General features: G+C 51.7%; 1 protein-coding gene across 8 annotated transcripts in view; it reads right to left on the minus strand.

Moving 5' to 3' along the window:
• Positions 1-1,896: 1,896 nt before the first annotated feature.
• SLC25A25 (solute carrier family 25 member 25) overlaps positions 1,897-25,862 on the minus strand; it is a 33,406-nt gene continuing 9,440 nt past the window's right edge. For 2 of the 8 annotated variants that reach the window (XM_042245655.1, XM_012162251.4), the window contains exons 2-11: positions 9,584-9,710; positions 9,406-9,493; positions 8,708-8,743; positions 8,321-8,432; positions 6,887-7,045; positions 5,500-5,652; positions 5,048-5,155; positions 4,781-4,948; positions 4,048-4,198; positions 1,897-3,945 (exon numbers count right to left, since the gene is read on the minus strand). In XM_042245655.1, coding sequence (XP_042101589.1) covers positions 3,761-3,945; positions 4,048-4,198; positions 4,781-4,948; positions 5,048-5,155; positions 5,500-5,652; positions 6,887-7,045; positions 8,321-8,432; positions 8,708-8,743; positions 9,406-9,493; positions 9,584-9,710 — 1,287 coding nt within the window. In that variant the 3' untranslated portion in view covers positions 1,897-3,760. Of the gene's footprint in view, positions 3,946-4,047; positions 4,199-4,780; positions 4,949-5,047; positions 5,156-5,499; positions 5,653-6,886; positions 7,046-8,320; positions 8,433-8,707; positions 8,744-9,405; positions 9,494-9,583; positions 9,711-12,047; positions 12,255-18,794; positions 19,482-25,862 lie in introns of those variants that run through there. The other 6 variants (XM_060413779.1, XM_004005611.6, XM_012162273.3 and 3 more) reach the window with 6 other exon arrangements.

The following is a 25,862-nucleotide window of genomic DNA, read 5'->3' on the forward strand; positions in this document are numbered from 1 at the left end:
GGATGTAATTCTGCCTCCCACACGACAGGACATGTGCATGGATTTTATCCAATGACGAACTACTTGTTAGGCCTGTAGTGGGTGCTGGACACCTACTGGGACCAGCATATGAGAAAGTTGATCCTCTAGTTGGCGGCGAGTACAAGGGAGAGAAACAAATGGGGAGGGGAATGAACTGTGCTGTGGAGGGAAGGTGGCCAAGGAAAGCCTCTGTAAGAAGGTGACATGTGATTAAAGACTGGATGGAGGAGACTCCCCTGGTCCAGACTGTGCTCTCAAAGCAAGGGCACTGGGTTCGATTCCTGGTCAGGGAACTAGCTCTCACATGCCGCAACTAAGACCTGGGGCAGCCAACTAAATAATTAAGATTGGAAGGAGGGAGGAAGGAACAAGGAGGCAACCTCAGGAAGGTTGGCTTGGTGACCAACATTGTCACCTGCCTCCCAAAACGAACTTCTGTGCTGGAGGAGCCGCTCTCCCAGTGAGTGGGATGGAGCACCTGGGAACGTGGGACCCATCTACCATCCCAAGGAGAAGCCTGGATGGGGCGGCCAGGTGGGGGCGGCCAGTGGTTGGGAAATGGTTTATGCCCATTGCCCTGGTAACAAGGTGACAAGTGGCGTGTTACTTTCCTAGCTGTAACAAACCACCCAGAGCTTGGATGGCAGAAAACAATGGAATGGAATTCTCTCAGTGCAGGAGGCCAGAAGCCAGAAACCCCCGGCGGCAGGTTTGGCTCCTTCCGGAGGGTCTGAGGCGGAAAGCGTGGCCGCCTCTCCCCTCGCCTCAGGCGGCTGCCCGCAACCCTTGGGGTCTGAGTGTGCATTCATCACGCCATTCACTCACGTGGCGCTCTCTTCCGGGTCGATTTCCCTCTTCTTCAGTCCTTGGACTTAGGGCCCACCCTCGCCCAGGACGACCCCATCGTGAGTTGATCACTTCTGTAAAAACCCTGTCTCCAAATTAAGCGACGTCTTAAGTTCCCAAAGGACATAAATTTGGGGGGTGTGGAGTGGTCCCTGTTGAACCCAGCACAAGTGGCATACGCATTTCACATACTCTTGTGTCCCCTTACAGCCTCTGAAAGCCAGAGCTCCCTGGCACGTTCTCTAAGTTGCTTCATAGTACGCTGCCCCACCCCACCCCTACCAGTGGCACCCAGGGCTTGTTAGGGGACTGGGGTGTGGAGTTATTTAACGAACACTTCTTTGCACTGGGCACGGTCTTAGATGCTGGAGGTATGGCTGCCAACATTCCATTTCCACAAAGCAAAAAAGAGTGTTGGGGGGCCCTCCAGAGGGACAGAGAGGGACCAACTCTGCAGCTGGAGAGGGCCAGCCTGCAAGTTTGAGAGGAAGAGGAGTCAGGAGGGGCTTCTAGCAGCATTGAGGGATCAGCTCTGCCCTGGATAGGCTGGACCAGGTGAGGGCCGAGGAAGGACCCCCGGATGCAGGAACTCCCAGGGCACTGGCGACCGGTCGGAGCACCCCAAAGCCAACAAACACCCATTCTAAGGAGAGGGTGCCTTGAGAAGCCTGGAAGGGGAGCTGCTCTGAGTGAGGGGAGGGCAAAGTTTTCTCATGTCCTCTGAAGAGACAAATGGATTTGTACTCTTAACACGTGGGCTTCCCTGGTGGCTCAGCGGTAAAGAATCCGCCTGCCAGGGCAGGAGATGCGGGTTCGATCCCCGGTCCAGGAAGATCCCCTGAAGGAAATGCGAACCCATTCCAGTATTCTTGCCTGGAGAATCCCATGGACAAAGGAGCCTGGTGGGCTACAGCCCATGGGGTCACAGAGAGTCGGACACGACTGAAGGGACTTGAGTGACACAACATTCTAACGAGGAAACAGCCCCGTGCCACCCAAGCCCAGGTCAGCAAAACCATGACTCTGTCATCAGCTCTTAAACAACTTTATTAGAAGGCTGTTTTCGATGACAACTCCCAATTCTTTCTTAATTTGCTCTGTCACCAATTCCAGTTACAACTCTACTTATATATAACAGTAATTTTTGCATTGATCTTTGCATCATATTTGAATTGTCCTCATCGGGCCATTCCGGTGAGTGTGGCCGTGCACGTGCACGGAGACCAGCATTATTGAGCAGGGGGGGAGTGGGCTGGGGGGGGTGGTGGCCGGGACAGAGGGAGCCCGCTTCACAGGGGATGGTGGGGGGAGCTAGTGGCCTTCTCCTCCGGCCCTCACCCCCAAACTCACAGTGATAGGTACCTCACTGCCCTATCCTTCAAAAAGGGGGGAAAATAAAGAAATCCCTCCCCAGTCCAAGAAATGATTTGGACTTCCATCTTCAACGGAGTGGGAGTTTCCCTCCCTCTTCCCGCCCCCTGATCAAACCTTCAGCTCCTAAGGCTTCCTGGGTGCTGGCCCCCTCTCCCCCTAACCTGCCAAGGGCCTGTCTCTCTGCGGTCAGGGCCCTTCTGCCTTCTTTGCCTTTCTTTGGACAGGCACGAGGGTCATGCCCACGGCCCCCTGCTTCCTCTCCCCACCTCACCTCATGGGGGCCGGGAAGGTACAATCCACCAGGAACATAAATATGAATAAAAAATGAACTTGAAAATGACAGGCTATTAATTAAACGAATCTATAAAAATAGTTAGGACATAACTCTGTTCAAATAAATACAAAATAAATAGGCTCCAAGCAGTGTGACACATTGCATCAGCGGAATGTGAAGTGGTCCCACTTGGCCCCCATGGGGATCAGATGCAAGTCCCCAGGGGCGTCAGAAACAGACTTAAATGCGGTCAGCCAAGCCATTGGCTGTCTTCCTTCTGGAAGACCAGAACCTGCATGTTTGTTCAGCTTCTCTTTCTGAACAAAACCCTTCTTCCAACGATACGTAATTATTAAGGCCTTGAACACCTCTTCCTTCTCTTGCCAGAGCATGCAGACGCAGGGCAGACATGGCCCTTCCTGCTCTGACACGATGCCCACTGCCCTCATGCCAGCGGGGCAGAGGGACTTGGTTCTGAGCTGGTGCCAGTCCTGACAGAGTCCGGGCCCAGCTCAGAGCCTCATGAGCCCCCCTCAGCAGCAGGGAGCAGAGGCCCTCTGGGTTCCAGGACCTGTGAAGCCATGCGCCAGGATGCCAGGCAGCCTGGCCCCCCGTCATGCACACGTGCATCCAGGTGACTGCCTGCTGGGCAGCTTGGAAGCCCTCTTCCCTGCACCAGCCAGCCAGCGGCAGAGTGGCTGGTTGGGAAGCTGGGCTCAGGTTTCAGATACAACTACCCTTCCCCATGGACTGAGGGGAGAGGAGCAGCGTGGGGAGAGGGCAGGGGGCCCTCTTCCTACCATTGACAACAGCAGCGAGGAAGGAAGCGAAGTGGGCCCCCTGGGGAAGACGCTCAGCAGGCCAGAAGACGGCCCGCGCCAATGGCCCGGCTGCGAGGATGCGACGGGAGGATGAAGCCAGCCTCCCAGCCCTGCTCTTCTGCAGGCAACCCTGGGCAGCGTTCAGCCCCCACGCGCTCGGGCCCATGTCCTACTGAGCCCTGGGCCCTGAGGAACACTCACAGGTCCTCCCTGGAATGGACACGCGGGTGGGCCGGGGTCAGCAGGACGCACCCGGTAGGCCTGCCAGCTCTGTCCCCCCCAACTTGCGGGTGCACCCCAGGGTTTTCACAGCTTGGCTTCAGTCAGCGTAGTGTTGGTACATTCACAGAATGAGATGGCTACACATCCCAGGGCTGGGAGCCTGGGATCAGCGAGTCTGCGCAGGCAGCTGGCCCCACGCCTGTCACCGCGACTGCACGCCCAGGGTGATCTTCAGGTTCTCATACACCACATAGCTGATGCTCACGGCTGGGATCACCTTCATGAAGTTGGGGGCCAGCCCCCGGTACAGGCCAAAGGCCCCCTCGGTCCGCAGAATCTGTTTGAAGAGGCTGCTCATGGTCACCTCGGGAGCGCCCTCCATGGAGGCTGTAGTGAGAGAGGCCACCCGTCAGGGGCCTTTCGGTGGCTCCTCACTACATCCCAACCTGCCCCAGGGGAGATGGGGCCCTGGGGGCCGACTAGCCTTACCTTGGGCCTGCATCCGGGTCCTGACCAGGGCCAGTGGGTAGCTGGCCAGCTGGCCACAGGTGCTGGACATGGTGCCACAGGCCAGGAGCACAAACACACCAGGGTCTGCACTGTTCACTGCATAGCGCTGCAGCCAGGCATTCTTGAGCGTCTGCAAGGGTACAGCGGGGCGGGGATGAGCTGAAGTGCCTGCAGGCCCCAGGAGGGAAAAGCCTGAGAGGCAGGGAGAGACTGGGGGGGTTGGCGGTTGGGGGTAGATATCGGATCCACATAGGAGGCGCTGCCCAGTCACATGGATGGGATCCGCAAGGCCACAGTAACCCAACTCGCTTGGCCTGGGCTCGCCCTGGGGGCTGGCTGAGCTCCTGACTGGCCTGCCCTTTATTTCTGCTGTCACTGGGGATTCCCAGATAGGATGGTAGGGGGGTAGGAAGCAGGCGCAGCAACCCCTTCTCCTCGGAGGGCTGGACCCCTGTGCTCTGGAGCTTGCAGGGGGCCAGGGAGCCCTCAGGGCACCGCGCTCTCCAGATCTGTCAGCCAAGCCCCTGGGGTACAGACCCTGGGGGCTGCCATGGGCAGGCAGTGTGGCAGGAAACCCCTTGCAAGGGACAAAGGAATTTGGAAGGAGACAACGCGGGGAGGGGGTACTGGGGAGGGATGACACATGGCCAGGAGGGGGGGTTCTGAATCTCTCCTGCTGCTCAAGGGGCCTGAATCCTCCAGGGGGCCTCACCTCATAGACGGCCAGGTCTATGCCAGCATAAGGGATGATGCCCAGCATGTTGGGGACATAGCCTTTGTAGAAGGCGGCCACGCCCTCTCGGGCCAGGATCTTCCTGGCACAGTCCAGCATGCCCGAGTACTGGCCTGTCTTGCGCAGGGCCATCCGAGTCTTCAGGACCTGCAGAGCCCAGGGCGGGTGATGGAAGCCTGAGTAGGGCCCAGTCCGCCCACCCACCTCCACACGGGCTGCCCGCCCCAGCACTGACGTGGCCCTCACCTCCATCGGGTAGATACTACTCTGGGCGATGGCCCCTGCCAAGGACCCTGCCACAAGCCTCTCGTGAATCCTCAGAGTCTCCTGGTCACTCCCAATGAGACGTTTGATCTGAAATAAGGAGCCAACAAACTGAAACCCCTCTGCTGGAGACCAGCACACCTGTTGCTGCCCCGCCCGTCCTCCCGGAGCCGATCAGGTTTAACTGAGACCTGGTGTCCCCTGGGCTTTCGAAGCAGCCCAGAGAAGGCAGGCACTGGCCCCCAGTGGAACAGGCTAGTGGGGCAGGCGGGGCTCAGACCCAGGCCCCTCCATCCCCCACCTGGCCCGGCTGTCCCTCAGGTTCAAGGCCTGGCTCCGGGTTCCAGGGATCAGCAGGGCAGGGACCTTGTCCCAGGGGGCGTTCAGGATGCAGGTGCTAATGGGCGACTCTCCCTGGAGAGCCGGGTCCTCACCTGCTCATAGGCCATGAATTTGATGGCTGACTCGGGGGCGATTTTGAGGACGTTGATGCCGTTGCCCCGCCAGAGTGATCGGGCTCCTCCTTCTCGTATCATCTGGGTGAACCCACCCACGATGCACATGTTGTTGCTGCGGGAGGCGTGGACCTGGGGAGGGAAGGACAAGAGGTCAGGAGGAGCCACAGGGAGCCACCGTCGTCTGACCAAGAACTAAGATGGGAGGTCGGCAGGCAAGGCTCTGCCGTCTTGTGCCTGAGACCGACTCAGCACTGGCTGTGGGTCCAACCAGACTTTTTGCTGTGCACCCAATGTTTATATCCCAACACCGTGCTAAACACCTCTTACACCTCCATGAGGACTACTTAAAAAACATTGAACTTTTTATTATGGAAAAACTTTCAAGCATATATAAAAGTACAGAGGAGCTTCCATGAACCCATAATAAGGTTCAACCATCATCAGACCAGCCAATCCATGTGCCCCCTACCCACGACCCCTCTCCTACTCCCATTGACTGAATGCATTCCCAGCCTAGTCATTTCACCCAAGGACAGCTTTTCATCTCTACAGCATTCTCGGGGATTTGGGGAAGAAAAACAAACTGACGAGGCAATTGGTTTGAGCCTCTTAGTTTCCAGAGGAATAGAAGTCCTGGGAGTGAAGGGACGTGCTCACGGTCACCCAGATGGGAGGGAGGGACCCCAGATCAGGTCCCAGGCCCAGAGCTCCTCTGCCCAAACCACTCCATCTCCCTAACTTGGCACCTTCTTCTGTCCATAGACCTTGAACCGAGGCAGAGAAAGGAGGCAGGGAGAGGCTGACACCTTTTCTGAGCAGGGTTCCTGGCATTAAAAAATGCCAGAACACCAGCCAGGGAACAAGAGGGTGACTGGCCACTGTTCAGATGACACTGAAGTCCAGTGGTGTGTCCTCAGGCAGGTCGATTTCACAACCCTGCCCCTGACGTGCGTTCAGCTTATCTCTGCCCTGTGGACTTGGAATCGGGCACTCAGCCAGGGAACTAGTATCTGGGCCAGGTGAGGATCAGCTTGCACAGCCCCCCATGCAGTGGTCTACATAAGATGTACATAAGGTGACAGGTTCCTGCCACACCCCAGTTCTCACTGGGGTCAGCTGCCCACATTACAGCCCTGTAATGTGACTCCTGGCTTAAGAGCCTCAGATAAAATTAGATCAGCAATGCGCAAAAGGTCACCTGGGCCAGGATCTAATGTCACCCTGGTTGGAGCAATAACTCCAATCTGATTTAAGAAAGGTATGGGCCCAGAGCAGGGCCCCAGACAAGGGCAGGGAAGCCAACCGACCAAAGAACCCCAAGGAGGAAACAGGCGGCTCAGGGCCCGTCTTCCTGCGTACATACCTGCATGAGCACCTTGAGTCTGTCCAGGGGGGCCGTGCAGGTTCTCGATACGGCCCCCGCCCCACCGCCGGCCACCAGGTGCCTCCACCACATCCCCGTCTGCCTCTCCTCCACCGTGAACTCATCGGGGACTGTCAGATTCTCACCCACATCAAAGATCTGTGAGGAACGCCAACACCAATAAATCAAGCAGGCTCCCAAAGCTTCTGGCTGAACGACCGCTGCCAGCTAGGTCTACTGCCTTCCACTGTCTAAAATGGAACCACCACCATTCTGCACACCCCCCACCCCCACCCTGTGGAAGTGGCAAAGCTCTGAGCCGTCTGTGGCCTTGGAGAGAGAGGCCGAGGTTAGGGTCTGAAAGCAGAGCTGGAAAAATGGGGGTACAAAACCAGGAGGACAGCCCGTCCAGATGCCACCAGGGGCTCCTGCAAGAACAGCTTACAAAGGCATTTCAGCTGAGGATTGCCAGGCTGGCTGTGCTCAAAGGATCAAGTCGGGGGTAAAAATTCTTCTGAAACACGATGTGTAACTGGGGTAAAAATTCTTCTGAAACCCGAAGAGTAACCGGATCGCGCCGGCAGAGCGTTATGCAAGGCTTCTGCAAACACGAGAGGGCTGTGCTGCCTGAGAGGCGCCCTCTCTCCTGGGGCGGCTGGCAGAGCCAGCTCTGCTCCAAGCCCGGGGGGCACAGGCCCAGCCTGGGGGGCAGCCGGCTCCTACCTATGACGTGCCCACTTAATTTCACCCCACAAAGATGCCAGGCATCCCCTGAGGGCACTGAGGGAGACGGAGGAGAAGGGGCGCCTGTGGCCTCCCCTCTTAGAGCTGGTGGCATGGGATGGTGCTAGGACTGCGACCAGGGGGCACTCAGCAAGGAGGAGCAGAAAGGGATGCTTGTGCACGGAGGGGGCACGCAGGCAGGGGGGTCAACAGGGCCACCACCAGTGAGGGTGCTGTGTGCCTCTGATCAGAGGTGAAAGAGCTGTATGTGTGTGGCAGTGGGGAGGCATTCTTTTGCCACAGAGGGAAATGACACAAAAACTGGGGTGGGGGAGGGGGAAGACACTTAACAGCTCGGCTATTTGCTCTTTACCGGGTAGCTCCCACGGCCCCCCAGGAGGCTTTGAGAAAACCAGAGGGCTCAGCAAGAGGGGTGGACCCTGAAGATTGGGCAGCAATGGGGGCGACAGGAGGGTACCCTTTCTGGCAGAGGGAATCCGTGTTTGGGGAATGGGCGGGGCCGTTTAGGTTGGCTGGCACGTGGGAGACGGAGGGAGCACCTGGAGGGCTGGCAGAGGAGTGAACAGCCCTGCTGCGGAAGAGGGGGCAGGCCAGGAACCCCCAGCAGGATGGGGGCTGATGCTGGGCGGACGGGACCCTCTGGACGGGGGAAGAAGAGACCGCCTTCCGGCCCTGGGAGGCGGGGCTCACCGTGGAGTGCTTCCAGTAGAGGATGATCTCGGGGATGTTCTCCACGGGGTGCAGGAGGTGGTAGTCTCGCCACTCGTTCCAGTCGATGGTCATCGTGCCGTTTTTGTCCATGCTGCGAGACACACGCACGGTCACCCAAGTGGACGCAGGCCCCACCTGTCAGCCGCAATCCCCACCCCGCCCCGACCTCCTGGGGAGCCGAGGGCAGGCGCGTGGCCACCGGGAAACCACGGAAGGTGCCCCTGCCCCGGAGGAGAAGGGGCCAGGTGGCTCCACACCCCACTTGGCACAGACACAGGGATGTAATGGCCCATGAGCACCCCAATCTGATCAGGCACCGAAGTTAAGGAGGCAGGAAGAGGTCCCCAGGGTGACATAGATACTTACTAGGTGACAGGGCCCCAGAAGTGGCCCGTTCGTATTCTGACAGACAGACAAAAGGAGGATGCAGAGGAGAGAGGAGAAACAACACAAGTAAGTGCTCTGAGCGGAGGTTAGTGAGGTGAGCACACGGCACAGCATGGCGTGAGGACGCGCTCTGCAGGTGAGGGGAGCGAGGGCCAGGGGCTGCATCCCTACCAGCCTGCTAGCTGGTTTTGGACCCCCCGGGACTTAAGGAGGCTGGGGAGGACAGGAGGCGACTGCAGGGCTGCTCTGGTGGGAGTTCCCAGCGCCTAGGATCGCCATTTGCCTGGGGCAGTGCATCTGAGTGTGAAGTTAAGAGGAGGTTCCCCTCACTGGAGGGCGGCCCTGTGAGTCCTGCCCCTCCCTGCACGACCAGCCAGAGAAGAGTGTTCCTTGCTCGCCTTTCACCTACTGAAATCTCCCCACTAGTCTCTGAGAGTGGCTGGCGTTGGGCACCCTGCCAGGGGATTTGCAATTCTTCCACTGGGAGCTGACCTGGACCCTGGGGAGCGGCTGGTCTCTGGGAGGGGTTACTTATTCATCCCTTCCAACCACCAGGAGCCAAAGTTCATGGAAACAGGGTTAATACAATGAATGGCACTGCGGAGCGAGTCCAAGAATCTTTCTTTCGTCACACTTTTGTTAAAGCAAACCCAGGGGCTGGTTACGCATGCACTCACCTCTTGAGGATTTTTTCTGCCTGCTGCTCAGATATCTTGACCCCCAAGTCCCGCAGGGACTGCATGATCTCCTGGGCATCGATCCGCCCTGGAACAACAAAGGCCGTGAAGCTGGGGCCAGCCTGGCGCAGAGGCCCAGGACTGCCGGGCAGCTGCTGGCCCTGGGGACAATGCTCACCATCATTCTTTTTGTCCAAACTCTTGAACACCAGCCTCAGTTTCTTCTCGTGATCTTGGAGATAGTGGACGAACTCTTCGAAGTCTAGCTGCCCATCGAGGTCTTTGTCGCCAGCTTGTACAATTTTCTAGAAAAGAAAAGAAAGGTTTCGTCCCTGGGCTCAAACACCAGCTTCTCCCGCCTGTGGTGCCCTGTCCTCGGGAAAACAACTGCTCATCCACGAGCTGGCCCGGTGACCCGAGACACTTCCCCTCCTCCATTCCCAGGGTCACCGCCTGGATGCCCGAAAGCCAGCCAGAACCCAGCCGAGGGCCGGCCAGAACCCAGCCGAGAGCCCGCCGTGCTTCCCTCGCGATTGACAAGGGAAAAAATCAGTCCCTGAGAGAAGCCCTTCAGACAGGGGCCGACAATGGCGGGCTTGAGCCTTTCTGGTTTCACCAGGTTAGTCCCTGGAGCCAGGCCTCAGACCCACGTGCCCTCTGCCCACACGCGGGGTGGCCCCGGAGCCCCAGATTTCAGCAGAAACTCTGCACCTTGCGCTTTTATTCTTAACAGTGGCACTGGCCAAAGAACAGTTGGGGGTGACCCAGGTAAAGGTACAGGGCAGAGCTGGCCCCTGCCAAGGCCTGCTTGGTGGAGACACCGTCAGAGAGAACTCTGGAGGCTGGGGAAGTGCTACGACCCACAGGAACTATTTTTGGGCCTGTGCTTGAAGGCGCTGACTGTCTCAGATCTCGGGGGAGCCAGATGCTGTAACCAACCTCAGCTTCCTTATTAACCAGGCCCTGGAAAGCAGGGCAGCTTGACTCAGGAATAGTTCGGTAACCCAAGGGGGCTTTAAGAGACCCTTTCCTTGGCAGTGAGGGTCCACCTGTGCTTAGAGATGAGCTTGGTTCAAGCAGCTGTAGCCCATTTTGGATGCTCAGCAACTGGAAGTTTTCCACAAAAGCACAAGCACTTGGCTTGTACCCCAGGTTCTGCTAAATGCTTTACCTTGAGTAACCCGATGAATCCTTGCAAATATCTCTAAGAGGTGGGGGGCTGGCATTTCCCTCACTTTTCAGAGTCTGAAACAGAAGTTCTGAGAGGCTAAGGAATTTATCCAAGGTCACGCAGGTAGGGAAGTGGTAGGCGGCATTCAAGCCAGGCCTGTTGGATTCCAGTCACCTCCCTATTGAGAGAGCCTGCTGCCATTGTAAAGGTTAATCTCAAGAAGGTGGGGAATACACATGAGTCACTCCAACCCAGCAACACCCCAAAACTAGGACCGAAAAATCTAAAGAAAATGGGTAGAGTCTCCTTGCGTTGCCCAATTCTCTCAGCGGGAAATAACATCCTCTATCCACAAACCATTGTGGGTTTCCAAGTCTTCTGAGCCGGTGGATTTGGAAATTGATGGATCATTGGCTAGCTGGTTCTCTCCAGATACTGTGTCACTTAACATGATCCAAAGACCAGCTCGGGGGTGTGACTGGAATGTGAGACAGACGCTGGTACATGTTCTATCAACTCCGTGGACTCGGGTTAACTTCCTGCAGGCATTTCTGCTCTCCACCAAGAATGACACAGATGACATACAGGTAATCACCCTAGCTTTACGAGAGGAGTGGAAGTAGAACCTGCAAGTCATTTAGGGAGGAGGCGAACGCGAGGAACGAAGCTCGCTGGGATCTGCGTTGCTCTGGCACCAGTGTGATCCATGTGACTTGTTGGGGTGGGTGCCGGGGTACAGACAACCCAAGAACATGCTCATGCGGCTAGTTTCAAAACAGTCTAAACGCTCGCTTCTACCCTAGTCCGGTCTCCTTCCTAGGATAAGCACGTCATCACCCCCTGCGCACACTCTGACCGCCACTGCCACCTCGAGAACCAGCGACAGCGAGGGGTCTGCTGACTGGCGAAGCTGGGGTGTCCCTGTAGGAGGAGGCGACCCTCTCAGACGCTGTAGCTGTTTCCCCGTATTTAAAATGGTAATGATCTCTGCTGCCTCCGGCTCCAAAGAGACCCCCTAAGAAGGTCCCCTCACCCCTGCCCATTGGTCTGTTTCACCTAGAGCACAGTCCTGTCACCTCTAGCCTCTGCAGCCACAGTTCCAACTCCTGTGCCTCCAATAAGGGACCTCTCCCCTCCCCCCAGCTCAGAGAAAGACCCCCGCAGCAGCCAGACCACGCCCCCACTTTCTGGCCCTGCACTGCCCCGCACCCACTCTCCGCAAGAAAATTCCTTTCCCTCTTCCACAAGTGCCTCCCCTATAATTCCAGCCTCCCTTGGAAGTCACATGAGAGCCAGTCTCTCCCGTGACGCAGCCCTGCAGCCGGCTACAGCCATGCGCCTGCTGGGGAGAAACTGGCGTGGCTGGAAATCAAGCGAGCTGGAGGCACGGGACCCTCTACCAGCTCGGGCCTTTGCTGAGTCAACGGTGAGGAAGTGCCCGCCTGCCTGCCTCCTGCGTCCCGGTACAGACCCGCTTCCACTGGCGGTAGGTGGAGAACTCCTGGGAGGGGATAAAGACGCTGAGTTTGAAGATGGACTTCAGCTCGGCGGGAAGCCCCTTGGACTCGAAGTACTGGAACTCGGTCTGGGCCTCCCCGATGAGGGGCACATACAAGCACAGGCAGAGCATGCTGGCGGGAGCTGCTTCAGGCGGCGTGGACGCCGGGAATGCTGCCTGGCCCAGGCACACTCGCACAAGATATGCTGGGGCGCAGCTGTCATTGGCTGCCTCGGCCCTGCCCTTTGGCTTAATTGAAAAAAAGAGTCTGCTCACTGTACTTCCAGCCAACAGCCAATGAGCACACAGCCCCGTGAGGAGGCGGGCACTGCCCCAGTGCCAGGGGATAAAGATCAGGACTGACGTCACCAGCTCCCTGATTAACCCTTCTGAGTCAGGCAGCGCATTCGGCCCTGCCCCCCAAACAAACCTTCACCCACCAGCTGCCAACCCCTCCAAACAAACTGCCTCTGGCCTGTTTTTTTCCACAAGGTCCCCAAACGCGTCACACAATACCGTATTTTTCTCCCTTTAGTAAATCATTTCCAGCAGAAAAATTAGTGGAGGCAGAGATCAAATCAGGGCTCACTGAATGGGTCCAGTTTAGCTGTGAGGGCAGACAGTCAGGGGTGGTGGGGAGATGCTGGGAGGGGTCCCATGGGATTGTAGGGGGGCTCATTCATCTGTCCCGGAGCTGCTCCTGACCTGGCTGGCTCCAGGGACCTTTCTTTCCCAGCCACCTTGCACATGAGCACCCCTTCTGTGGGTTTTGCCTGGAGACCCCGCCAAGTGTGGAGAGGCTGACGTTGGGGGGGAGGGGGCAGGAAGAGGACACCCTGGGCTAAGGTCATTGTGCTGGGGGGTACTCCTTAGCAGCACCAATGTAGGGTCAGCCTGAGCCTCACTCAGGACCCATGGAAGTAGTCTTCAGAGTCCACGTTCACTCAGAACGCTCCAAAGTTCAGTGGATTGGAGCTTTTCAGCTTAGAACCGTGCTGCTCAACACAGAAGTTTTTCAATTTTATTTTCATTAATTTATTTCTGGTTGCACCACAACATGTGGGGATCTTAAGTTCCCCAATCAGGGATGGAACCCTTGTCTCCAATGCAGGGAGTCTTAACCACTGGACCACCAAGGAAATCCTCAATTTTAAATAAATCAAAATGAAATGAAAAATTCACTTCCTTCTGCATGGGTCGCATGGCTTGACAGTCACATGGATTCACCGAGCATTTCCATCACCACAGAAAGTTCTTCTGAACAACACTGCCCTAGAACAATGAGGTGAGGATGAGGGGAAAAAAAAAAAATCTCAGGTCCTGGAGAGTCAAGATCTGATTTTTATTTAAGGGCCACCCCACCACCTCCACCTCGTCCCTTCGCACTGAAGTTGTCAGATTCGTGCTGCAGAGGAAGAGCCCACGTCACAGAGATGAAAAAGGAATCCGTCTCGCCTTGTTCCACCTACAGCGTGCTACTTCCTAATACAGACAAACCCTCACTACCAGGATGGGTTAAAAATGGATTTTTATCATTTGTTGATCCACAGAAGTGAAAGGAACTTCTTAAATTCACTAAAAATCTTTTTGTTAAGAACTTGAAAAAGGTTCTGAAAACAAGATGCTGATGCTTATGTACATCAGTATATAACAGATTTTAGTAACTTATATTACGGGATTGGCCAAAAAGTTCATTTGGCTTTCCCGTGAGAGGCTACAGAAAAACCCCAAAGAACTTTTTGGCTGACCCCACGTTTCAGCCCTTCTAAAGAGATCTCAGGGTAAGTCTGTAAAAACAGGCCTTGGGCTGTTTTATCCATTCACTTGGGTGGATCCAATGATGTACTCAGAGGCAGCTCAGGATTATTTGGGCAAATGCCGCCTCAGCCTCCACCTAAATCCAAGTCACTCAGTTGTCTGTTAACCCACCCAACTCAGAATGTTCTGCTTTAGAGCTATTTTAACATACATCTTATCTCTACTGTTGGGGTCCCCGAAGGCAGGGCTATTATACCTCCTTGTCTGGAATGAGCCCTTGCCTTGATCACGGAAGGTGCCTGATAGAAGCAGTTTCTGAATGAATGAATCATACTTGGCAGGGCTCTAAGACCCCAAGGAACAAACATGACCATTCTCAATGAAGACCTTAAGTTTGGCATTTTGTCTACCTCAACAAGATACTGTATTATTACTTTTATTTTAAAGGAAGTTCACATTTATTAAAAAAAAGAGCTGAACTTTAACTGCTGATCTTCCTTTTTAAAACTATTCATGTGTGCTTCTGAAATGAAAACAAATTACACAGATCTGTTGAAGTGTCTCATTTCAATGATGACTATAATCCTTCCAATACAAAATGGCAAATATTTTGACTGAATGAATAAGTTGTTAAATTGGAGATGTTCATTTTCTACTAAACTATGTTTTTCAAATAATGGCGGTAAACATAACTGTACCATTGAGGGCTTTTTTTTTTTTGTTACCATTGAGTTTTATGACATATTTACACACCTGAAAAGAGATGTGAAAACAAAGTCATATGAAAATGAAATCAATATTTAACGTAAAAGAAATGATCTATATGTAACTTGTTGTATATTTTCCAAATCTCCTGTAAATGTGTTATCATATTTTCATAATTTAAAAAATAAATTTAAAAAGCATTATCAAACAAGGGCAACTATCTTCTACAATAAACAGAATGGAATCTTCCTGATCATAACAGAGCTCATCATTCTACAGACCAATGGTACCAGCTGGGTCAGAAATGTTCTCTGAAAAGTTCTACCTGTGCTTGTCAAGATGTGATCTTAACAACGCTTATATTAATTCTATTCCAATGTTATTCTTAAAAAAGAGCTCCAACGTATTTCTGTTTTGCAACCGTGTTCATGTCCAACAGAATGTCTTCACTGGACAAACGTACACTGGTGTTTGCTTATTTATTTAAACCATCCACCCCCCTGAGTTGCACAGGTCATGCAGAGTTCTTCTGTCACACAGAAATGGCAACTTCCTAGTTGAGACCTCCAGGCACCTGGAGTTCCAAGGCAAATATTCTTTCCCTGGAATGACAGACACTGGGCTCCAGAGGGGCCCTGGGGTGACCTCTTAATCTCTGAGAAGAAGAATCAGACCAGGAGAGGCCACCTGGTTTGCTCAGGCCCCAGAATCAGCTGGCAGCGGGGCTGAGGCTCACCCGGGGCCCGGCTCTTGTTACAACAGCCACGCAAATCAGCACCCAAGCCTGACACTGCCATTAAGAGATTTTAGAATTCAGTTTCGAAAGAACACTTCCTCAGCCTGACCCTGAGCATTACAATGAGCAGGACCTCACAAGGGAGGTGGCAGGTATGGGGGAGCAATTTTAGCCTTAGCTAAGAAAAAAAAAGCCACAAGAAACTCTACCTGTTACAGTGCTAAACACACACGTGGGAAATACAAATAAGGAAGAAGAATAAAGCAGGGCTCGGGATCTGCCTGGCGGTTTGGTGGTTAGGACTCTGCTTCCACTGCGGGGGGCACGGGTTCAATCCCTGGTTGGGGCGCTAAGATCCCACACGTCACTCGAGAGTGAAAGTGTAGTCACTCAGTTGTGTCCGATTCTTTGTAACCCCATGGACTGCAGCCTGCAGTTTTGTCCTTTGTCCCTGGGATTCTCCAGGCAAGAACCCTGGAGTAGGTTGCCATTCAGTTCTCCAGGGGAATCTTCCCAGCCCAGGGATTGAACATGGGTCTCCCGCATTTCAGGCAGATTCTTTACCATCTGAGCCACCATGGAAACCCACATGTCAGGTGGCATGGCCAAAAAAAGGGGTTCATAAAGCAGGATGTTTGACACCGGCCCCAAGCGTTTCTGAACCCATGAGTGTAATGCACTCTCCCCCTCCTGCCTTCTATGCTCTCTTTACCTGCTCTAATTTTGTGACCCAGATCCATGTTTGTCTCCTTTCTTCCAAAGTCCATTCCTCTAACAACTGGTCCTGGGAAATGACAACAGTCACTCCCGCCCCCTGAGAATTCAGTGCTATTTCATTTCCCTTAATCTGCACTTCCTCTCACGAGCATCTTCTCACCTTCAGACCTGCCAATGCGCCGACCCCACAGGCTTTCCTTGTTCTACTACTGTTTCATACCAGAGAAACAGGTGCTTCCCACAAGAGCTGGAATACCATGAGTAAGAACAGGGCAAGTAGAGTACCTTTGGGAGTGTGGCATTAGCTCATAAAGCATTTCCGCCGCCCCCCTCTGATGACTCAGACCAAGCCCCAAATATTAATATGCGAAGGAGCCTTGCCAGCATCCGGCTACTCTAGCCCCGCCCACCCGTAAGGCTCTCAGAGCCTCATTTGCTGCTGCGGTTGCAGTGTCGTTTGACGATCGGGTTGCCATGACAGCCCATGGAGCGGGTTTCCAATGAAACCTGTCTGCACTTGGCAATTAGACACACAATGAGCAAAAATTCTCTGAGCTTCTGAGGAGACAGCCCCTCAGGATCTGAAAGCTTGAATGCAGCTTGGGGTACCTCCCACTCCAGACTAAAGGCTTTCTTCCCCAACTGCAGATCAACTGGAAGACAAAGATAAACGGTGGAAACTGGAACAGTTCCTAGAATAAAAACTTGCAGGAACCTGACTCACTAGCAGACATATTTAAAAGAGGGAAGTGAGAATTAAACAGAGTAGCAATGCTGGGAAACTGAGAAGCCTGAGAACCAAAGTGAATGTCTCCACCAGTTTCCATGCAGTTGCAGCAGCCTCTGCCTGAGAGAATGACAGAGAAACAGCGAGCCAGGCCCCATCAGCCAAAGATCACAACCCTCAACCCTCTACAAGAGCAGCTGTGCTGGAAAAGGACGCACTGCTGAACTGCTACTCCAGTTCTTAGTTATCTGCCTTTAAAGGGTCCACACTGCCCAGGTGTGCTTTCCTGCTTGCTTCAAACCAAACCGGCTGATCCACCTCCCTCTTGGGGCTCCCCCGAGCCCCAGCCAGCTGACTCATGTCGCTTTTGGGGAGAAGTGCCAGTGAGAGGGATGGGTCTTACATTCCAGCCAGCCTTGCTCCCAATTCTGTAGGTCAGGAAAGAAGCTGTTCAGAACAGAGTTCTAATGCCAGCCAGCCCAGGCGGAGGGGGGAGAGCTGGCAAGGGGTGCCAGTCAGTATGAGTCTGGGAAATGGAACAGTTAATTATTAAAGTAGAAAGTGGGTGAATTTAAAAGGGAGCCAGTCAATCCCATAATCCCTTGACTGTAGGCAAGCAGGTCTGGAGATAAAAGTTCCTTCCAACAGATAACCCTGCAGCCATTTCCAAGTGCCTCTAAAATGACTGAAAGGTAGAGAGCGACACCTGTCATGCCTCAGGCACAGTACAGACACTCAGACCCCTGCTGCCAGTGGTTGAGCACAGACTAAAGATTTTTCTCATTGCTTAACCTGCAGCTACGGCAAAAGTCGCGTCATCAAAAGTCCCTCCCGGGACTTCCCTGGTGGTCCAGTGGCTAAGACTTCGTATTCCCAATGTAGGAGGCCTGGGTTCGATCCCTGGTCAGGGAACTAGACCCCACATACCTCAATTGAAGATCCTGCATGCCGCAACTAAGCTCCAGGGCAGGCAAAGAAATAAATTAAAAAAAAAAAAAAAAAAAAGGTCCCTCCCACTGAGCAAAGAAAACGTGAACATCTGTTTCATAAATGCAGCAATTCAACCCCGTAGAACCTTTTCTGGACTCTACAGTGTGCCACGCATAGGGCAGACTCTCCTTCCTTTCTCTAGTTGATTTTCACCTTGAGAAAGGAGAAAAAATTCAAAGTAACCAAGGCTCAGGAGGTGGACCTGGCATTGCTACCTCAGGCGGGAGAAATCACAGCCAAGCAGCCTTTTGGTTCTAATCCTGAACAGAACAGGAGTAGTCCCCGTGGCTTTCTTAAGGGAAGGCGAGGCAGTAGAGGGCAAAGTTCCAAGTAGACTAGAGTGAAATCTCACCTCTGCCCTTCCTTTATTGTTTAATCCTGGGCAAGTTACTTAACCTTTCTCCACCTCAGTTTCCTCATCTGTGAAATGGGGATGCTACCACTTACTCTGGCTTTTGAGGGGATCAGATGATATAACCCATACTCACGGCGTGAGATGGATGGAAGACCCCCGCACTCAGCAGACCTTAGGACTCCAGAGAACTACCGGCCTCTGTGCCTTGAGCCTCCAGCCTCAATTCTGCCCCCCTGCTCCCCTCCTCCCCAATGGAAAGGTAAGACGGGTCCTCTGCCCACCAAGGCAGAGGGTCTGACCTTCGGGATGCAGGACAGGCTGGTCCTCCCTAGTTCCCAGCACCTGGGTTCACCTTTGAACGTTTGCTCTGTGGCCCGCTTGAGGTTCATCCTCCCTGAGCTGTTTAAAATGCTAATACCTAAGACACACTGTAACTGTCTCTTCCTTTCAAATGGCTTTCTGGGGCCACAGTGACACATCCTAGGGTATATCTCCCACTGCATTCCACCTTCCTTCTTCAAATGGCCTCTGAAGCGGTCACGTAAGGTAATCAAGCCGGTGCAACAGCCACAGGGAAACTGGACTAAAGTTGGGCTTCTTTATTGTCTAACACTTCTCCCCAGGTCCCTGGTATCAAATGAATTCATTCATAAGTTTTCTCTTCCTCCCCCACTTTCCAGCTTTCTCCAGGCCAGCCCCTCACCTAGGAGGTCCTCTCGACATTGCCATTACCTTAGGAAATTGCTCTGCAGGTCCGACCACCAGCAAGATGGTGGGTCTCTTTTCCGTGGCCTCAGCCCTTCCGTCCTGCTTCCCCAAAAAGCTTGGCATCTGGTCTCTCCGAGCCGAGGCCGGGGTGCCTCTGGCTTCATTCCCGCTGCCCTCTCTGGAGCCTTGGCACCCGGCCCTGGGGAAAAAGCTAGACAGAAAATGCCACAGCATCTGAAACATTCCGACTTGCTCCCCAAGCTGCCGCCAGTGACCGCTCACTTTTGAGGGCTGTGACCACAACACCGAAGGTCTCTGGCTACACAGCAACTTGGATGACTAGCCTGAGAAGTTGGGAGGGCTGGCAGCTCTGCCTGCCGTGGCTGCTTCCTGCCTTCTCACTGCTGTCGTGCCTTGCCTGTGAAGCAGCTCACTCTGAGAGCCCCGTCGGGGGGTTGCTGGCCACGAGAGAGAGCCGCTGGAGCTTCTTCCAATAAAAATTCACTTTTGCAGGTGGATTGTGATCAAAGGTTTGGTTTTTTGGCAAAAAAAATAAAGAAAGAAAGAAAAGGCGGATGGCCCGACAGACCTCTCCCGAGGCAGAAACCAACTTCTTCTAGCTCCGGATCATTCAGCTTGTCCTCTCTGAACTAAGGAGCAGCATCACACCGGCGGTGAGCACCCGGGCATCCAAGCCTGCATTCTCACTGCAGCAGGGCGCGGCCAATCGCCTCTGCCGACACTACCGGGTTCATTATCCCCACCAGCAACGTCCCTCCAATCACAGCCCGCCGATTTCCCGCATGCGGCCGGCAGTTCTGCAGGGAGGTGCCCGCGGCAACCTCCAGAGGGGCTTCCAGCGTCCCGGAATCCACATGGAGGAGCCCGGCTTCCTCCTCTCCAACTGGCTGCTTCCGGGATGACACTCCCCCTCAGGTTTAACACGATCAAGAGATCCTGGCAACGCTTCCTAAGACATCCGGCAACCCTTCCCCTGTTCAGTTATCCCATTCTCTGCAATTGTGCGGAACACAAACGGCGCGCCCCCTATCACGGTCGTTTCTCCTCTGCGGCTCCCTCTACAGGGATCAAGTCACAGATCTTTCTAGCCCTCGTACCCAGGACCAGGCATAGGTGAAGGCTGTGGACTCAACTCAGTAAACGATCATGAATAAAAGGGAATTAATCTTTGGTCATTTGTTTCTTCATTTACTAAGACAAACTGCAGTGTCACGCCATCTCTTGAAAAGGCAACTCTCTGATAGGGTGTTCATAACCATTATTTTAAAAATAAACACAGCATGGAAAAAGTTTAATAGACTGTGTTGGGAAAACATATATCCTGATGTGCTGTTATAAGAGTGTGAACCAGTGCAGTCTCGCTGGAGGACAATTTAGTCACTGCAGATGGTGACTGCAGCCATGAAATTAAAAGACGCTTACTCCTTGGAAGAAAAGTTATGACCAACCTAGACAGCATATTCAAAAGCAGAGACATTACTTTGCCGACTAAGGTCCGTCTAGTCAAGGCTATGGTTTTTCCAGTGGTCATGTATGGATGTAAGAGTTGGACTGTGAAGGCTGAGCGCCAAAGAATTGATGCTTTTGAACTGTGGTGTTGGAGAAGACTCTTGAGAGTCCCTTGGACTGCAGGGAATCCAACTAGTCAATCCTAAAGGAAATCAATCCTGAATATTCACTGGAAGGACTGATGCTAAAGCTGAAACTCCAATACTTTGGCCACCTCATGTGAAGAGTTGACTCATTGGAAAAGACTCTGATGCTGGGAGGGATTGGGGGCAGGAGGAGAAGGGGACAACAGAGGATGAGATGGCTGGATGGCATTACTGACTCAATGGACATGAGTCTGAGTGAACTCTGGGAGTTGGTGATGGACAGGGAGGCCTGGCGTGCTGCAATTCATGGGGTCACAAAGAGTTGGACACAACTGAGCGACTGAACTAACTGACTGACCAGCATATCAAACTTCCCTGGTGGCTCAGACGGTTAAGCGTCTCTCTACAATGTGGGAGACCTGGGTTCGATCCCTGGGTTGGGAAGATCCCCTGGAGAAGGAAATGGCAATCCACTCCAGTACTATTGCCTGGAAAATCCCACGGACAGAAGAGCCTGGCAGGCTACAGTCCATGGGGTCGTAAAGAGTCGGACACGACTGAGCGACTTCGCTTCACTTCACCAGCATATCAAAAGCACAAACCCTCTGACAGCAACTCTACTTTCAGTGAATTAACCTGCAGATATGTTTGCACATGTGGGAAATCACATATACATATGTTAACATATATGGGATGCATACATGTGATAAAATATAAGGATATTTTTTGCAACCTGATTTACAATAGCACTAGGTTAGACACAGGAGAATGCAGGTTCAATCCCTGGGTCGGAAAGGTCCCCTGGAGAAGGAAATGGCAATCCACTCCAGTATTTTTGCCTGGATAATGCCATGGACAGAGGAGCCTGGCAGCCTATGGTCCATGGGGTCACAAAGAGTCCTACATAACTGAATGACTGAGCACAAATGGAAACATTTTAAAGTTCTTTAAAAGGGGAGCAGGTCTAAATTAATGCCCTGGTGGTCCAGTGGTTAAGACGTCACCTTCCAGTGCAGGGGGTGTGAGTTCGATCCCTGGGCTAGGATCTCACATGCCTCGCAGCCAAAAAACCAAAACATAAAACAGAAGCAATATTGTAACAGATTCAATAAAGACTTTAAAAATGGTCTACATCAAACCACCCCCCTCACCAAAAAAAAAAAAAAGAGTAAGGCAGTACTACATCTACGATTATGGAACGACTTGAAAATATCTTGTTAGATGAAAAAAGCAATGTGCAGAGGAAGGGGATAGTGTGCCGCTGTTTGTTTCTATGCTTCTTTACATGAGGAATCTCCCTGGAAGGACATACTAAAACCAAAGAGATGGTCTGGGGTGGGGAGGGAGGGGACTTGGGAGTTTGAGGGGAGAAAGGTAGACGGGAGATTTATTTTCACTGAGTATCCTCTTGTATCTTGTGAAACCAGATCATGAGCATGTATGACCAGGCATGCATGTGTGCATACATACAGCCGTTATTGAAAAAGAAAACACGAGAAGCGAAAGCAAGACTGCCATGCTTGTTTGAGAGCTAAGGAGCCCATGTCAGTTGCCCTCTCGCTGGATACACAGAACAGTTTTACCTAGAAGGAGTTTTGTGTGTTGATTAAATGTCTAGTCTTTGGAGCCAGACCCCAGGTTCAATCCTGGCTATCACTTATTGGCTATGTGATCTGGGTCAAGTTTCTTTACCCCTCTGTGTTTTAACAGCCTCATGAGCAAAATGGGGACAGTAACAGGACTGTACTTCATGGAGTTGGTTGAAGACTAAATTAAATAATACACGAAAGCTCTTAGAACAGTATATAATTAGCTATTTTAATCTAGAAAATGACTTTGAGTTCATAGAACTAAAAAGTTTTACTACAAAAGAAGGGCCAGGCTAGGGTAAAAATCCCTAAATAAAGATCCACTACTAAAAGTAATCCTTTTTTTTTAAGGCACTGAAAATCTGGTGAATTGGGGCAGCTAGTGATCTTTTGGGCCCTCATCTACAAATAAAAGAGAAATCCCTTATTGAGTAAGTAACTGGTTTTTCCTTTAATGGACTCCTCTGTACCACAGAACTAAGCTATGAACTCAGGGCAGGTTCCAGCCAAAATGGAGTAACAGGAACCAATTCACATTCCCGACTATAACAACTAAATGTACAGACAAAATGTGAGACGATGGTTTTCAAGACATTGGGCAACAAAGGACAGGATGCCTTAGATTTCTAAACAAATGAGACCTGCAATTGCCCAGGTTTCCTGCCTAGAGTTTCCAGGCTATCATGCAGAGAGTGGACACCCAGCAGAGCCCAGCAGTCTCCCCACACTGAAGAGCAGGAGCTGGGAGGCCAGGACAGCTGGAGTTTGCAGCGCAGAGAACCAGAGAAGACAGACCTGCAGACAGAGTGGGGTCTGGAGCTCTGCTGAGGGCCCCTGAGAGTCAGAGCATGTGAGTATGAGGAAACTGCCTGTGAGTGGGGAAAGAACTGGCCACAGGCATCACAGAGCTAGGAACAGTTCCTGTTCCCACCAGCTGGAGTGGAAAACCTCATAGCATAGCTAAGTTCAGGAAGGGTACTCAGAAGGGTTTGCCTCCATAGCAGGGGCAAAACTGGCCCTAGACTAAATGCTGTTCTTGTTGATCTAACAAAGCTATAAAAAGCTGGCCCAAGAGAGTCGAACTGTTTCTAAATAACTGCACTCCGGAATAAAGCTTAAGAATATTAACAGGAATACAAAAATATCCAAGATAAAAATCCAATTAAAAAAATTAACAGCAATGCAAAGAAGCAAGAGAAGATGTCCCACAATGAGAAATCAATCCATTGAAACTGACCCGGAAGGGACAGGTATGATAGAATAGGACAGAAGGATACTACAAGTCATAACTGTATTCCACATGCTCAAGAAAGATACAGCACATTAAACAGAGACAATACAGATGCTCTAGATGAAAATTACAATGTCTGAGATGAAAAACACACCTGGATGGTTTTAACAGCAGATGGGCCAATGCAGAAGAAAAGATTAAGGAACTTTAAGACACAGCAGTAGAAACTTTCCAAAAGGAAACACACATAGAAAAAATACAGCCATAAATAAAAAGAGAGAGAGAGAGAAATGCATTAGTGACCTGTGGGAGAACTGCTAATAGACTACTATCCACCCATCTGAAATTCATGGAGGTGGGAATAGAAAAGATATTTAAATAAATAATGGCCAGGTTTTATCCAAATTTATTAAAACCTACAGACCCAAGAGCTCAATAAACCTCAAGCATAGGGAATGTCAAAACAAAACAAAATTACAGTCAGGCACATCACAATTATTTCTAAAAACCTGTGATAAAGAGGAAAATCTAAAAAGCACCTTGAGAAAAACACCCATTACTTACAGAACAAAAACAAGAATGACAGGGGATTTCCATCAGAAACTGTTAACCCAGAATTTTATACCTAGAAAAATACCATCCAAAAGGAAGGCGAAACACTTTCCCAGACATACGAAAACTTGAAGAATTTACTGACAGCAGAACTGTATTACAAGAAATGTTAAAGAAGTCCTTCAGATAGAAGGAAAACGATACCAGATGAAGGATGGAATGAAAAGAATGAAAAGGACTAGAAATGGTAATTGTGTGGGTAGAAAGAAATTCTTATTGTTTAAATCTCTTTCAAATATAAGTGACAATTTAAAGCAAAAATAAAACAATGTATTGTGGGTTTATAACACGCATCCTTCGTTTTAGTCGTGTCCAACTATTTGTGACTCTTTGGACTGTAGCCCACCAGGCTCCTCTGTCCATGGGATTCTCTAGGCATGAATACTGGAGCGGGTTGCCATGCCCTCCTTCAGGGGACCTTTCAGACCCAGGGATCAAATCCACGTCCCTGTGTCTCCCGCACTGGTAGGCAGGTTCTTTACCACTAGTGTCACCTGGGAAGCCCATAAAAAGACAAGCCACAGAGGCAGCCTGCGTGGCTTATAACATACGTAGGAGTAAAAATGTATGAGAACCATTGCACAAAGGCTGGGAAGAAAGAAACGAAAGCATAATGTTTAATATTCTTAAACTAGGACTTCCCTGGTGGTGGTACAGTGGATAAGAATCCTCCTGCCAATGCAGGGGACACAGGTTTGCTCCCTGGCCTGGGAAGATTCCACATGCTGAAAGAAACAAAGATAGCGCTAAGTCGTGTCCGACTCTTGCGACCTATGGACTGTCCATGGGATTTTCCAAGCAAGAATACTGGAGTGGGTTGCCATTTCCTTCTCCAGGGGATCTTCCTGACCCAGGAATCGCACCCAGGTCTCCAGCATTGCAGGCGGATTCTTTACCGACCCAGCTAGGTGGGAAGCCCCACGTGCAGAGAAGCAACTAAGCCCGGGTGCTGTTGCAACGACTGAGCCTGTGCCCTAGAGCCTGAGCGCCGCAACGGCTGAGCCCACACACTGCAGCCACCGAAGCCCGCGCTCCTGGAGCCTGTGCTCGGCAACGAGAAGCCGCGGCGGCGAGAGGCCCGTGCACCACTAGAGGGCAGCCCCCAGTGGACCTCAACCAGAGGAAGCCCTCGCCCAGTAACAAAGATCCAAGACAGCCAAACAAATAAATAAAATGTAAAAAAGAATCTTAAACTGCTTATGAAGGGGTATAATATCAGTTGAGGTAGGTTGTGATAAGTTAAAGATGTATACTATAATTCCAAAAGCTACCACTGAAGAGAGAGAGGTGGAGGGGTGGTGCGGGGAGAGATACAGAAAGTTATAACTAGTAAGCTAACAAAAGAGATAAAGTGAAATTATAAACACTCTTCGACCCAAAAGAAGGCAGAAAGAGAAAGGAACATAGAACAGGTGGTGCAAATAGAAAACAAACAGCAAGATGGCCGATTTATACTCAACCGTATCAGTAACAATAGTAGACGTAAACGGTTTAAACATCTCAGTGCCAAGGTAGAGATCGTCAGGCTGGTCAAAAGAGCCAGATCTAGCTAGATGTTGCCTATAAGAAACACACTTTAAATATAAAGATACACATAGGTTAAAAGTAAAAGAATAGACATAACAATCCTAAATGTTTTAGGACCACATTACAGAGCTTCAAAAGACAGAAAGTAAAAACCCAACAGAACTGCAAGGAAAAGAGAGTCAAATCCACGATTACAGTCAGGTGTTAACACCCTCGTCTCAGTAAACGGTGGAGCAAGTAGACAGAAAATCAGTGAGCACTCAGAAGACCTGAACACCACCACAGCTTATCTACCGACCTAACCTAACTGGCCTTCATAAAACACTCCACTGGACAAGACTAGAATGCACATTCCTCTCAAGCACACACAGAGCATATGCTGGCTCATAAAACAAGGCTCATTAAATTAAACACAAGTGGATTCAACCTGTACAAAATGTATTTTTGACCACAGTGGAATTAAGTTAGAAATCAATGATAGAAAGATAACTGGGAAATATTTAAATATTTAGAAATG

Source organism: Ovis aries, chromosome 3 (assembly GCF_016772045.2).
Source record: "Ovis aries strain OAR_USU_Benz2616 breed Rambouillet chromosome 3, ARS-UI_Ramb_v3.0, whole genome shotgun sequence".
Lineage (NCBI taxonomy): Eukaryota > Metazoa > Chordata > Mammalia > Artiodactyla > Bovidae > Ovis > Ovis aries.